At 49.5% G+C, this 12,475-nt stretch overlaps 1 protein-coding gene across 4 annotated transcripts in view; it reads right to left on the reverse strand.

Moving 5' to 3' along the window:
• Positions 1 to 12,141, reverse strand: part of Adra1a (adrenoceptor alpha 1A) — a 107,209-nt gene extending 95,068 nt beyond the window's left edge. The window contains exons 1-3 of one of the 4 annotated variants that reach the window (XM_046447698.2): positions 11,781 to 12,136; positions 11,559 to 11,645; positions 9,006 to 10,554 (exon numbers count right to left, since the gene is read on the reverse strand). In XM_046447698.2, coding sequence (XP_046303654.1) covers positions 9,006 to 9,888 — 883 coding nt within the window. In that variant the 5' untranslated portion in view covers positions 9,889 to 10,554; positions 11,559 to 11,645; positions 11,781 to 12,136. Of the gene's footprint in view, positions 1 to 9,005; positions 10,555 to 11,005; positions 11,154 to 11,558; positions 11,646 to 11,780 lie in introns of those variants that run through there. The other 3 variants (XM_046447697.2, XM_046447699.2, XM_046447700.2) reach the window with 3 other exon arrangements.
• Between the last annotated feature and the right edge of the window lie 334 nt (positions 12,142 to 12,475).

Raw genomic sequence — 12,475 nt, forward strand, 5'->3', positions numbered from 1 at the left:
TGGGTGAGAACATCTTAATTCCTCATCTCCATTCTCCTTTATAACCTCTTTCTCTCCCAGCCAGCAGTCACTGCCATCACTGGTCCATGGACGGTGGGTGCCACCCAGGAAGGAGGGGCCAAGATTCAGAGCCATGTCCCATTTAGAAAAACAAAACCAAAAAATGGCGGGCGGGGTCCCGGGAGTCAACATGCCTCCCCTATACGGAACTATAGGGAAAAGGAGGAAGGTGGTGGCAAGGCAGGGGGACATTCGTTCTGAGTTCTCCTCTCCACAAGGTCGGTGGGAGCATTCAAGGATGTCTGGAAATGAAGGTGGGAGCAGAAGTGTTTTCTGCACCTGGTAAGTGACAGTCAGCAGGGTGGGGCCAGCACCCACAGGATGTGGAAGGAACCAACCAGCCTCCGTGTCCCAAGACCAGGATGGCTGAGAATTGGCTCAGGAGGCTGCCAGAGATGTTTATGGGATGACAGGGGCACAGTTACTCCATGACCAATAGCAAAAGAGCAAGGGTCACCCACGCCAGGAACCAGTGGAGTCATAGTCAAGCTCGAGAGTCTGTTCTTGCAGTGATGGCTGTGGGGCGAGGCCACCAGGTGAATGGCCCATAGGCCAGGAGCCTCAGAGTCATCAGGGGACAAGGGCTGGAGACTAGCATTAGTGACCAACCTCTCTAGTGCAAGACACTAAAACAAAGAACAAAAACAAACAAAACAAAAACACAATATGACACAATTAGGGCCAAGGGCCCTGATAACGTTTTGAATGTTGAATGTCCCCCAAAGGTTCATGTGTCCAAGGCTTGGCTCCCCAAGTGAAAGGTGCTATGGATCTTTAGGAGGTGGTGCCTTATGAGCGGTTCTTTGGTTCTTTGATTTGTGAGGGGGTGTCTTTGAAGGAGATTGTGGGGCCCTGGTCTCTCAGTATCCCTCTTGGTTTCCTGGCTCATGAAGTAAAAGCTTTGCTCTGCTACCCGCTGCAGCAAAGATGTACCATTCTTTAGCCAAAGGCTCAAAACAATGCAGCCACATGATCTTGGGCTGTAACCTCCAGAACCATGAGCCAAAATAAACCTTTTTCTCTTTGTACATTAATTGCCTCAGGCATTTTGTTATAGTGACAGAAATCTGACTAATTCAAATCCTAACTTCCTGTCCCTTCCTGACTACCCTGAATTTATGTAAGCCCTTGGGCCTGATTAATATCTTAGAGGGCAGTTCTGAAATGCTCTGGTCTGAGTGTGTGCATCCCTCCAAATGTATACAATGATAATTTCACTGTCAATGTGATGATATCAGGAGGTGCAGTCTTTGGAGAAGGATTAGGAAAAAGGCCTCAGAGAATTGCTTTGACTGTGGACAGAGCTAGAAGGTGCCATCTGTGAACTAAAAAGTGGTTCTTTACTAGATAACAGGGCCTTGATCTTGGAATTCCCAGGGTCCAGAAAGATTTGAAGTACATCTCTGGTTTTTATGGGCCATTCAGCGGGTGCTATTCTCTTATAGCAGCCAGAGTGGACCAGGACACCAAGTAATCTGAAGGAGACTGAGAATGTAAAACGATGCATAAATGATCAGATCTGACAGAGCTTGTTGGATTTCACTGTGTGTGTGTGTGCGTGCGTGCGTGTGTGTGTGTGTGTGTTTCTGTGGAAATTTATAAGAGTCATGTGGGTTTTTGGAAAATAAAGAAGCTATATTTCCTCAGCATATCTGAAAAGAGCCTCAGAACATGGGCTACTCAGCATTTTTGATAACTAAGTGATTAATATCTTCAATGGATAAAATAAACATACAGTAAAAAAAAAAAAAGAGAGAGTACAAAAGTAAAAAATCACCGTATAAAAAAAGTGGCCCCAAAGCACAAGCAGGCAATTTCATAAAAGGAGAAATAAAAATGATGAATAAAAACATAGAAAGAAATGTCCACAGCAACACCTGGCTGAAAATGAAAAGCCGCTACACAAGTGTCAAATTGGCCAAGGAAATAGGAAGGTTAAAATAGAGGGAACTACTTGTCAGATGAAATGACTTCGAAAAGTGTCCTCCTGCCCACCATGAAACCCAGAGGTGGCAGAACATGACTTCCTTGTTAAATGACTAAGGAGGGATCGCTACTAAGTTCAGGACTTCCCTGGCTATGGCCTGATTTGCAAGTTGGCTCTTGTCCAAAGCCTTGTTAGAACTCCTTGTTAGCGTCTTCTGCGGCGCGTTCCTTGCAGTATGGGGGTAAATTCTCATCAACAGATTTTTTCTGGTGGAGACAGCCAAAATTAATTCAAAGCCAAGCCCAGTTACAATACTTGTGATCACGAGAAACATGTTCTCCCAAATCTAACCCCTGAAGCCCCGAGAAGGGGGCGTGGCAGGGCTCTGCGGCAACCGGGGAAACAGGCATTTTAACCAGATCACACTTGGCAGGACACCCCTCACCCTGGCCCGTGCCGAGGTCTCCTGGCTGGTCTAGCCATGATCTTCTCACTAAGCCTTTGATGGTTTGAAATAGAAACTTGATCGTGTCCGCTCTGCTCGCTGGTCATCTTGTAAACAACTTGTAACATGGCTATCAAGTCTTGTGGTCTTGTTTAGTCTCTTTCCAGCTTTTTTTGACACCAGTGATCTCCTGGTCTCTCAGCTGAGGCCACCGTGACCTTCTAGAAGATCTCCACGGGCTTCAGGCCGCCTCTGCCAGAGTCTTTGCACAATGAGTCCTCCCTTTCCCCCTCTGAACCAACACACACCTGCTCATTCTGCAGATCTTGGCCCAAAGGTCTTCTTTCCAGAAAGCCTTTGTGCCCTCCCTGTGCAGGACCACCCTTAGCCACAGTGGAGGTTTTTGAGGCACCGTGTTGAGCCCCTTTATGGCACTGTACACAGTCTGGGATTGGGTCATGTGGCCCTCTTCTTCCCTCTAGAGATCAGAAGCTTCAGGAAGGCAGGAACCCTGTCTTTTATTAGCCAATTCATTGCATTAAGCCCAGACGTGGGGATGTCGCAACATAACTGGCGGATGAAAACAGAAGGTTATCTGACACACTCGTGAAGATGGTCCACACCACGACCATGACAGTCCCCAGTGTGTGTATCTACCTGCTGCTCCCCCATCAAGAGGTGGGTCGGCTTCTCTTCCCCTGGAACTGGGGCTGATCCCGTGACTGGCTCTGACTGCAGGATGAGGCAGCTACGATGCTGGGCTAGATGGGGATCAGCTCTTCAAAGGTCTGGCAGTCTTTGGAGAGGACTGTCACCCTATAAGAAAGCTGGTTGAGACCACTGGAGGGAGAGAGGCCACCGTGAGTGCCAGCCAGTCCTGACTGCCTGACAAGCTGGGTGCTGACTTATGCCTGGCTCACGGAAATCATAAGCCTCAAGATCCTTTTTACCCCTACATTTTGGGATGCTTTGTGATATAGTAAGAGTAATGGAAAATTGCTTTCTTATCTTAAATTAAATCCTAATGGCTATTAGATTCTCTTCACATCATTTTCTCTCCGAGGCCAAGCTTTTCTGTGAGATTTAGAGGGCAGAACCCAGTGCGCCTGGGGTGAAGCAATAGTTAACTCCTGATGACCTTGGGCATCACCAAGGAATCAGCAACATTATAGAAAATTTGTGTGTCATTGTAGGAACCAGTTCTTCTCTCTTGTCATGATTCATATCTCACCATCTGAAACTGCTAGATATTTAACTGTTCCGATTTTGAGCCCCATTCGGGAAGAGATTTCTTGTTATTATCCTCAGTGATTCTCTAAGTGCTTGGCACATAGTAGATGCTCAATGAAATTTTGCTGAAACCTCTGCCTGTGGTTTCTTCTCAAGGATAAACACCTCGTGGGTTCTGTCTTCCTCATACCTCCCATCCCAGAAGACATTCTCCCTCCCTACCACTGACACCCTGCCTCCTGTCTTTTTCAAAAACAGAATTCTCAAATACTCTCTGTCCACAGAGGCCACATACAACCTGTCACTGCTCCCTTTGGTTTAGAGCAATTCCTTAGGTCCAAGAATAATGCTGGCTTTTGTATTTACATCAGATAACATGATCAGAATTCAGAGTCCTAACCATGTCTTCAATAGAAGGGGCTCCTCAGTCCCTCCTTTCTTCTATCCTTTCTTTCTCATACCTCCAAGGAGAGTCACCTCTCCTGGAAACATCTGCATGTGGACATCTGTCAGTAGTGGTCTGTGATTCTTATGAATCCTGGTAAGACTGACACGTGTTTCATTTGCTCTGTGCTGGGTGCTATGGGAGGAAGCTGGCCTGCATAGGATATCCTGTTTTATGGAAAAGAAAGCCTAGGTTTAAATCTCAGGGCCCTACTTTTCCATTTGGGATGTGGCCTCTGGAACTGGTGGGCTCTAGCTAAGGGGATAAAACAGGCGAAGATGACGCAGCTGCAGTGGAGCTGGGTCCCTGGATGAAGGCTAACACCCTCCTGTTCCCTCTAGTCATCCCACTGTGGACCAAGCTGCTTTTTCCAAGCATTCTCCCCAAGGAATCAATGATGGATAACAACCTCAAATGCCGCATTCCTCTGATGAAGGGGTCTGAATTTCAACCAAACATTTGGGATGAAAAAGGAAGCAAGATTGGCAAGATTGGGCCTCGGAACAGGCCAGTCAGGCTCCACCCACCCCACACTGTGGAGTCCAGGAAGCGAACCTCTCTCTTGATTTTCCTGGTCAGTTCCCATCGCATGAGGGCGCATCACCTTGTAGCCCGCACACCACGCTGGTCCCTGTCCTGGTTAGTTTGGATCCCTTGGCTCTCTGGCAGCCTCATGCAGGCTGATAACCTCTTTTTCCCAAGAGAGCATTTGTCTACTTAAGAGCTCTCGTCCCTTGGGTATGATAACATAATGGCGTATTTATTTTTCTGATCACATTTTGCATGAAAAATGTGCTTTAAGGTTGTTAATAAAAACAGATAACATTTTGCAGATGGCCAACAGAAGTAGTATGGTCTTTAAGAACATGCTCAGTCCACGGCACTACTTCTGGGACCTTCTGTAGTGACTTCTGGGTGCAGATAACAGCTCTATTCTTTACCTCCTGGTAATAACACCGCTGTGAGGGCCCATCTTCCAGACCTATGCTAATGGTTCACAGAGAGTCTCCTCAACTGTCCTGCAGGGCCTGCGGGGGGGATGAAGTGTGCTCTATTCATCCTTTAATTTTAGTTCTGTGCCCATTACTTATTAAACTGCCAAATGGTCTCCCTCTCCCTTGTTGGGTGGTAGAGGAATTTGCAGACCCCAGATTGGTGAGACTTAGGGATCCTTTGTGCCCCTGAGCAGCCCAGTCAGATTTTTAACTGTTTTTCTCCTGTAACCCAACATCTTAGCACCCTGAGAGCACAGACCCATGAGGGAGTCTGCAGTGAGACCAGAAAGTCTACCTTCCCCTGGGGTCACCAGAACCCAGGCCACGGTGTATCACTTCCCGTCAGAGCCCAGTCACCAGCACAACCCCAAACGTCAGGTCACCGGTCATCCCGGGGCTCCTTCTGTCATCTGACTCTGCATGTTCCCTAATCTGACCCAGCCCGTGTCCATGAAGGGACCTGGCTCTTCACTGGATCCCTGGAACTCACAGTCTATCGTGGTCATGTCCTCTAGCCATGGCTGCTTCACTGGGGGGTGGGGGGAGAGCAGACTCTTGAATGTTCTACTTTAGGTTCATGACATAAATCCCACACTGGCCCTCGGGACCTCCTGTCATTCAATTTCTGTAATCTATTTTCTCTCCCACCCCAAGAGTCCACATCTTCATTTGCTCCTCAGACTACCACTGCCTCACTTTGAGCCGATGATCTTGCTTCTTGTTTCATGGAGGCTGTGAAAACACTTGGGAGACACCTTCCTCTCTCCCTCCATATCCACCTGGTGCTCATCCCCAAGGCTTCCTGACACTTCCCAACCTCCCTGGGGCACAGAATCCTATCACTGGCCTATGTCACCCAGAGTCTCTCTAGTCCATTGTTCTCATTGAAATGTCACCACGATGCCTGCCACATTTCCCGCCTTTGAAACTCTCTGGAGCCTTCCAGTTGCACACCCTTTCCTCGCTCTACTACTCTAGGAAGAAACCTCCAAAGGGTTGTCACTTTTTCCTGCTGCACTCCATCTCTCATTCCTTCTAGAAAGAACGGTCGGCCTTTAGTTGCTATCCTTCCAGGGAAGCTGTTAGCCTCACGTGAATCCCTTCCATCCCTGAGGACCTCCCATTGCCAAGCCCATCCCTGGTCCTTACTGCCCCCCTTGCTGGGCCCTGCAGCTCTGTGGGACACAGTTGACTATTCCATTTCCTTCCTGCTGCAGACCCATCACACTCCCCCCATTTTCCTGCTGTCTCCTGGGTCTCTCCTCCATTGCTTTTGCAGGCTGGTCCTCCTTCTCCTGACCCCCAAGGCTCACTTCTTACCTTTCTCTTTTTCTCAGTTCCTCTCTCTTGGCAGAGCTCTCCTGCTTCTTTGTATACCTCTGCACGTCCCAGATTTTAATCTCGCCTTCTCCTATAAGCTCCAAATTAATATATCTATATCTCCACTCAGATGTTAACGGATATTTCCCAGCAGTGTGTTTAGAATCAATGCTCTGAATGCCCACTTCCACCAGGCCCTCCCATTCTCAGGCTTTCCCAATCTCGGTAAAATGTGCTACCATTTACCTATTTATCCAGGCCACAATCCTGAATAACTCATTACTTTATGTCATACTCTATGTCCAAATTTCTTAGCTTGACCTCTGAAGTAAGTGCTCGACATGATCGCTCCTGGCCACCTCCACCTGCCCCAGCTGAATCTAAGGCCTCAGGCCCTCTCTCCCCTCCACTTTTGGTCTCCCTAAATCCCCTCTTGCCCCACTCTGAATCTCATTCTCCAACCAATATAACAATCCTTTAAAAATATAAAATGAGACTAGCCACTCACTTGCTAACCCCCCCCCCCAGTGTCTTTCCACAGAATTAGAATAATATGCAAATTTTACTTTGGGCCAGAAGACCCACTTGCCTTTGATTTCACCTATTCCCCAACCTCTTTTTGAACTCGTCTGGCCCTTTGCTGTCCGTAGTCCAGCCAGCCCTCCTGGTCCTCGTGCTCTTCCTTGAACAGGTCCAGTTCCTTCCCATTGCTGTATTGGTTGTTCCTTTTCCTGGGAGCTCTCTGTCCCAGATTTCGCAAGGCTTGCTGTTCATATCAGCCAGGGCTCTGCTCAAATATCACCTCTTCAGTAGAACTTTCCTGACCGTCATCCTTGCCACTCACTGTTGTCTTATTCTCTCAACTTTTGGATAGTGTTTGTTAATCCTTGACGTTTAAATGTATATTTATTTGTTTGTTTCTATCTCCTCCCAAAGAATGCAAGAATATCATGGGCAAGGCTTTTTCTGTCCTGTTCATCCTTGATTATCCAAAATAAGTGTTCAATAAATACTTGTCCACTGAGCAAATGCATGAATAAATGTGCAGAAATCCAGAAGGCAGGAAGAGGTGGGATGTGGGAAGGTAGGAAAACTGGCAGTGGCTCAGGTAAGGGGTGTCATTTTCATAAACACAAAGCCGAGGTGCACTTCCAGGAGCAGAGCAAGTAATGATGACAAGGTGGGCACAATAGATTGCCAGGTGGTGGACCAGGAAGGGCCTCTCCAGAAGCCCTGTCTGATAATAGAAATAGTTTATATCTCTCCTACTAAAACAGTAGCCACTGGCCACAGGTAGCTATTGTGTACTTGAAAAATGCCTAGTGGGATGGAAGTGCTTAATCTTGACATTATTTATCATTAACTCACATTTAAGTAGCTACATGTGGCTGGTGACTTTGGTATTAGAGCCAGAAGAATCCCTGCCCCCACTTGTGATTTCAGGTTAATAGATGTTGAAAGGACTGGTGAAATAGAGAGTCTGGTAAATTATCTGGAATGTGGTTGGCATTCAAAAAATAATAGCTGCTGCTTTTACTCAGGGTGCAAATTAAATACTTTAGGTCCATGCCATTTAAACTTGGCTCTGAAGCACTTGAAACAAATTTTAATTAATTTTTTACCATGACTGTTTGTTTGTTAGAGTTAGTAGATAAGCAAAGTGTGGGTCTATATTTGACTCACCAACTAAAAATAGCAAACAACCATTTTGGGATGTCACTGAAGGCCTTTCAAAGATAGATGACTATTCCAAGTGGACCAGCTTGCTGATACTTATAATGAGCTAATTAGTTTTGACAATAGCTAATTTATCATCTGCAAAAAAAAAATGGGCTTGAAATATTATGCTGTTATTTTCAAACAATGTCATCTCCAACTTCCCAGATGATTTTGGATATAAATGGTGTCTGGTTTAATATTTGCTATCAAAATAAAATATCAAAATAAAGGTAGAAGTATTTACTTATTGAAAACGTTACGATTTTCAATTATTGAAAAACACTCCTTAAGGTTTAAGATGGTTTAGACATAAAACCATTTTTGTTGTTAGAAGTTTCCCATCTTTCCTTTCATATTTAATCCAGAAAATAAAATTAGCACACCTATACAACATAATAAGCAGACCATTATAACCCCTATGAAAACCTAATGCAATAATACAATGGCACATTTGTCTAAAATAAGCATGGTGCTTATTTTCAGGCAGAGAGAATTTGCACTCCCTGTCTTGACAGTCAGCCTAAGTACTCCTTGGAGACTCCCAGACACCAAAGAGGGCGGACAGATTTAAATTAAACACATACTTAAAGGCATTAAGGAAGTTGACATTCTTATTATGGAGACCAATTAATCTGCACCGGTTGGAAGCCACTTTACAGTAGTTGAAAAGTGCCCTGGGACCCAGGGTAAACGAGATTGGAGTAGAAAGAGAATGAATGTTCAGCTTCTACCAGAAAGCCTTCCCAAATGCCCTTGCTGACAGAGACCCAGACCCCTCTTCCACTAGGGACTGTGATCTTGGGTCCAGAAGAGGAAGAGGGTGAAGGCCACTGAACCCCACGCCCAGGCGTCCTGAACACTTACCGATGGGCATCACCAGGAAGAAGGGCAGCCAGCACAGCACGAAGCAGCCGACCACGATGCCCAGCGTTTTGGCCGCTTTCTTCTCCCGGGAAAACTTGAGGAGCCTCACCGAAAAGTGCGTCTTGTTCTTGGCGCTGCTCATTCCGCCGCCTCCTGCCGCGACATTTTTCCGGTGTATTCGAAGCGTCACTTGCTCCGAGTCGGACTTGTCGGTCTTGAGGCCGGACTTGAGGCCCCTGCTCTCCCTCTTGGCCACCACGTAGACCCGGCAGTACATGACCAGGATGATGGCCAGCGGCACGTAGAAAGAACCCAGCGCCGAGAAGAGCACGTAGCCGGGCTCCTCGTTGATCTGGCAGATCGTCTCATCATCGGGGGCCGGCTGCCTCCAGCCAAACAGGGGCCCGATGGAGATGACCAGGGAAAGCGCCCAGACGCAGAGCAGAGCCCTGACGCCCCTCCTCTGGGTGACGATGGTCGGGTAGCGCAGCGGGTAGCTCACGCCGATGTAGCGGTCAATGGAGATGATGCAAAGGCCCATGATGGACGCAGTGCAGCACAGGACGTCCACTGCAGCCCAGATATTGCAGAAGACCCTGCCAAAGGCCCAGTAGCCCAAGATCTCGAAGATGGCGGAGAAGGGCAGGACCGTGGAGGTGAGCAGCAGATCGGCCACAGCCAGGTTGACGATGTAATAGTGAGTGACCGAGTGCAGATGCCGGTGACAGGCCACGGAGAGGATCACTAGGATGTTCCCCAGCACCCCGAAAATGATGAGTCCCCCTAAGATCACCCCGAGCAGAATGGCCTTGGAAATGTTCACTGGTGCCGGCGGGTGGGTGCAGTTGGAGCTGTCGGAAGCATTTCCGGAGAGAAACACCATGGTCCCAGCCCGGCCGGCGAGATCCGGCTCTCTAGGGCCACCCTCGGGCGGGGGACGGAGGCGGGAGTGAAGGAGCTGGAGTCAAAAGGTCTCGCTTCGGCGGAGCCCTGCCAGTTGAGTTTGGCTGGGGGTGAGGGAGAATGCGCGGGTGGGGAACAACCCCGGCCAGCCCTGGGAACCCTGGGAGGGCCACGCTAAGTCATAGGGCAGTAAAGGCAACATGGCCAGGGGCGCGCGAGGCTGTCAGAGAACCTCTCCACTCACTGCGCTGGCCAGGACCCCAACTCCCTCCCTACCTGACGTTTGACGTAAAGCTCGAGGAGAAACCTTGCAAAATGCAAAACCAGAATTACCAGAGTCCTCTTTTCTGTATCGTCTGATCCGTCCTAGTGGGGAGAAAACTGGGCATTCTGCACATAATTTGGAATTGAAAATTCCAGCTCCACTCTTCCCCCAAACCACAGGCAAGTATAGATCAGCCGTCGATGCTCAAAGACAGGGGCCCTTTGCATCTGGTCGTTGCTCACGGCCCTCAGTTATCCTTGGGTTTCCTGGCCCACCGTAGGCTCCTGCTAGCTCCAGCTTCTAGGCACGCAGGCCGGGAGAAAAGGGGTGAAACGTTTGCTGAGACCGTGGCCGCATCGGTGCTTCTTTTCCTGCGCCCTCCTGAAAGATCAAAGGTGGACCGTGATTCAGGCGCCCTGCGGAGCGAGGCACTGCGGACACCAGTTGGCAGCCCCGCCAGAAGCCGCCTTGCCCGGCCCAAACCGAGATGACACTGGAGTGGACCGCACGCCCCTCCTCCTCCCCCAGTCCCCAGCCGGGAACCTGCCCTCTCTAGCTTTGCTTGGCTGCCTCTGGCCAAGTTCAAGATCCAAAGTGGGAGGAGGGAGCAAACAAAACAACAACCCGCCCCAACCCCCCGAACAACCCCCATCAATAGCAATCCAAGCTGTAGTGCCCGGAGACTGGACCCGGAGCGCCACTACAGCGGGGGAAAAAAAAATCCCTAAGCCGGTAGGCGCGACTGCGGCTGGCGTGCGTAGCGCTCAGCCAAAGCCGGTGGAATCCAGAGGATCTACCCCTTAGTCTTTTGAACAGGTTGCAACGCAGTCACCTGGAGGGGGCGGCCTGGGAGAGAGAACCTCTGCTACCCGGAAAGCGCAGGGCCAGAGCCACGCGCACGTTCACGCTCACGCCCCAGGAATTCGCACTCCGGGATGCGGGATGCTAGCGGGTTCACCAACCACGCGGGCCTGGAAGCCAGGTCCGCAGCAAAACCGAGCGGATCCCGAGGGCTGACCGGGACCCAGGTCAGGTCGGTCCTGGCTGGGTTTCCAAGCCGCAGGATTGGCCGCCCCAGAGGCTCCAGTCGGGAGCCACACCCGGACTGCTGGGGAACGGGGTGGGGAGCGCATTACTCTGCAGAGGGGGCTTTGCAAGAGGCAGTCAATGCGGATTTTTGTAGGCGTAAAAATCAAGCCCGCGTGCCAGCGGGCAGAGGACGCTCGGATTTTCTGGGATGGGGACCATAATCTACGTGAGAAAACCGGGTTTCCTTCACTGCGAGCCGACCATAGGGACTTGGGACGCGAGTGCGAGGCGGGGGGACGTGCCCAGTTTGCCTTAAGGGGTTGAGTTCTGAGGCGGGAATCCCCGGCAAAGGCTACCGTGAAAACCACGAGTTCAGGCCGTCACAGGTGATGGTAAAAGCTTGCCACTGCAGAAACCCGTCCTCTCCTACTTCGGGACAATACCTAGAGGGCCAGAGACACTTGTTAACTAGAAGATAACTTCCCAGAATACAGGAGGGAAACCGGGTGGGGAGCGGTGCTGGTGTAAATCGGGCGACAAAAGCGGGAGGCTTTGGGGTAGAGGGGATTCCGACTCACCTGCAGGCCAGGGGAGTCTGCCTCGCCCACCCGGCCCTGCCGCACGCCTGCACAGGCTGCCGCCGCTCCCGCGCTGGGGAGGAGCGGGCGGGCTTCAGTTCCCGGAGCCGCCTGCCGCCTCTTTGGCGTGGGAAGAGGGGACCGTCTCTCCGAGGAACCAAATCCTAGTCCTCTTCCACCCGCTGACTCACCCCTCTACCACCGATGCCTTCAAATTCCTTGGTTACCACTATACCTGGATATTTAAAAATAAAGTGAAAATAATATAATAATAAAAAAAACCCGACAGTCACCAACAACTCCACAATCACCCTTTCAATATTCAGCCCCTCTACACTAGAGAAGAACGGGCTAGGAACTTTGCAGCTCTCGCTGACGTAACTCGGGCTGTAGCCCAGCTAGTACCGTAATCTCCTGCAGTTACCGTATTGCTCTGTCGCAGCGGGCACAAGTGAGGTCCGCGGTACTTTCTTTCTTACTGCCTAAGTGGATTGGGTTTCAGCTCAAAAAAAAAAAAAAAAAAAAGCATTTGTGTGTGTGTGTGTGTGTGTGCGCGCGCGCGCGCGCAGAGGAAGTTATTTGAAATTAAAAAAATAATAATAATACCCTTGCTAGGCATTACTGTGTATATGATGTGTTCACAGAAATCCCTAGAAAAGTTACTTTATTTAAAATGTGGCCTAGGGTTGTTAAAA

The sequence above is a fragment of the Marmota monax genome, unplaced genomic scaffold (genome assembly GCF_021218885.2).
Source record: "Marmota monax isolate L192 unplaced genomic scaffold, Marmota_monax_Labrador192_F-V1.1 WCK01_AAM20220418_F8-fsc00040, whole genome shotgun sequence".
Lineage (NCBI taxonomy): Eukaryota > Metazoa > Chordata > Mammalia > Rodentia > Sciuridae > Marmota > Marmota monax.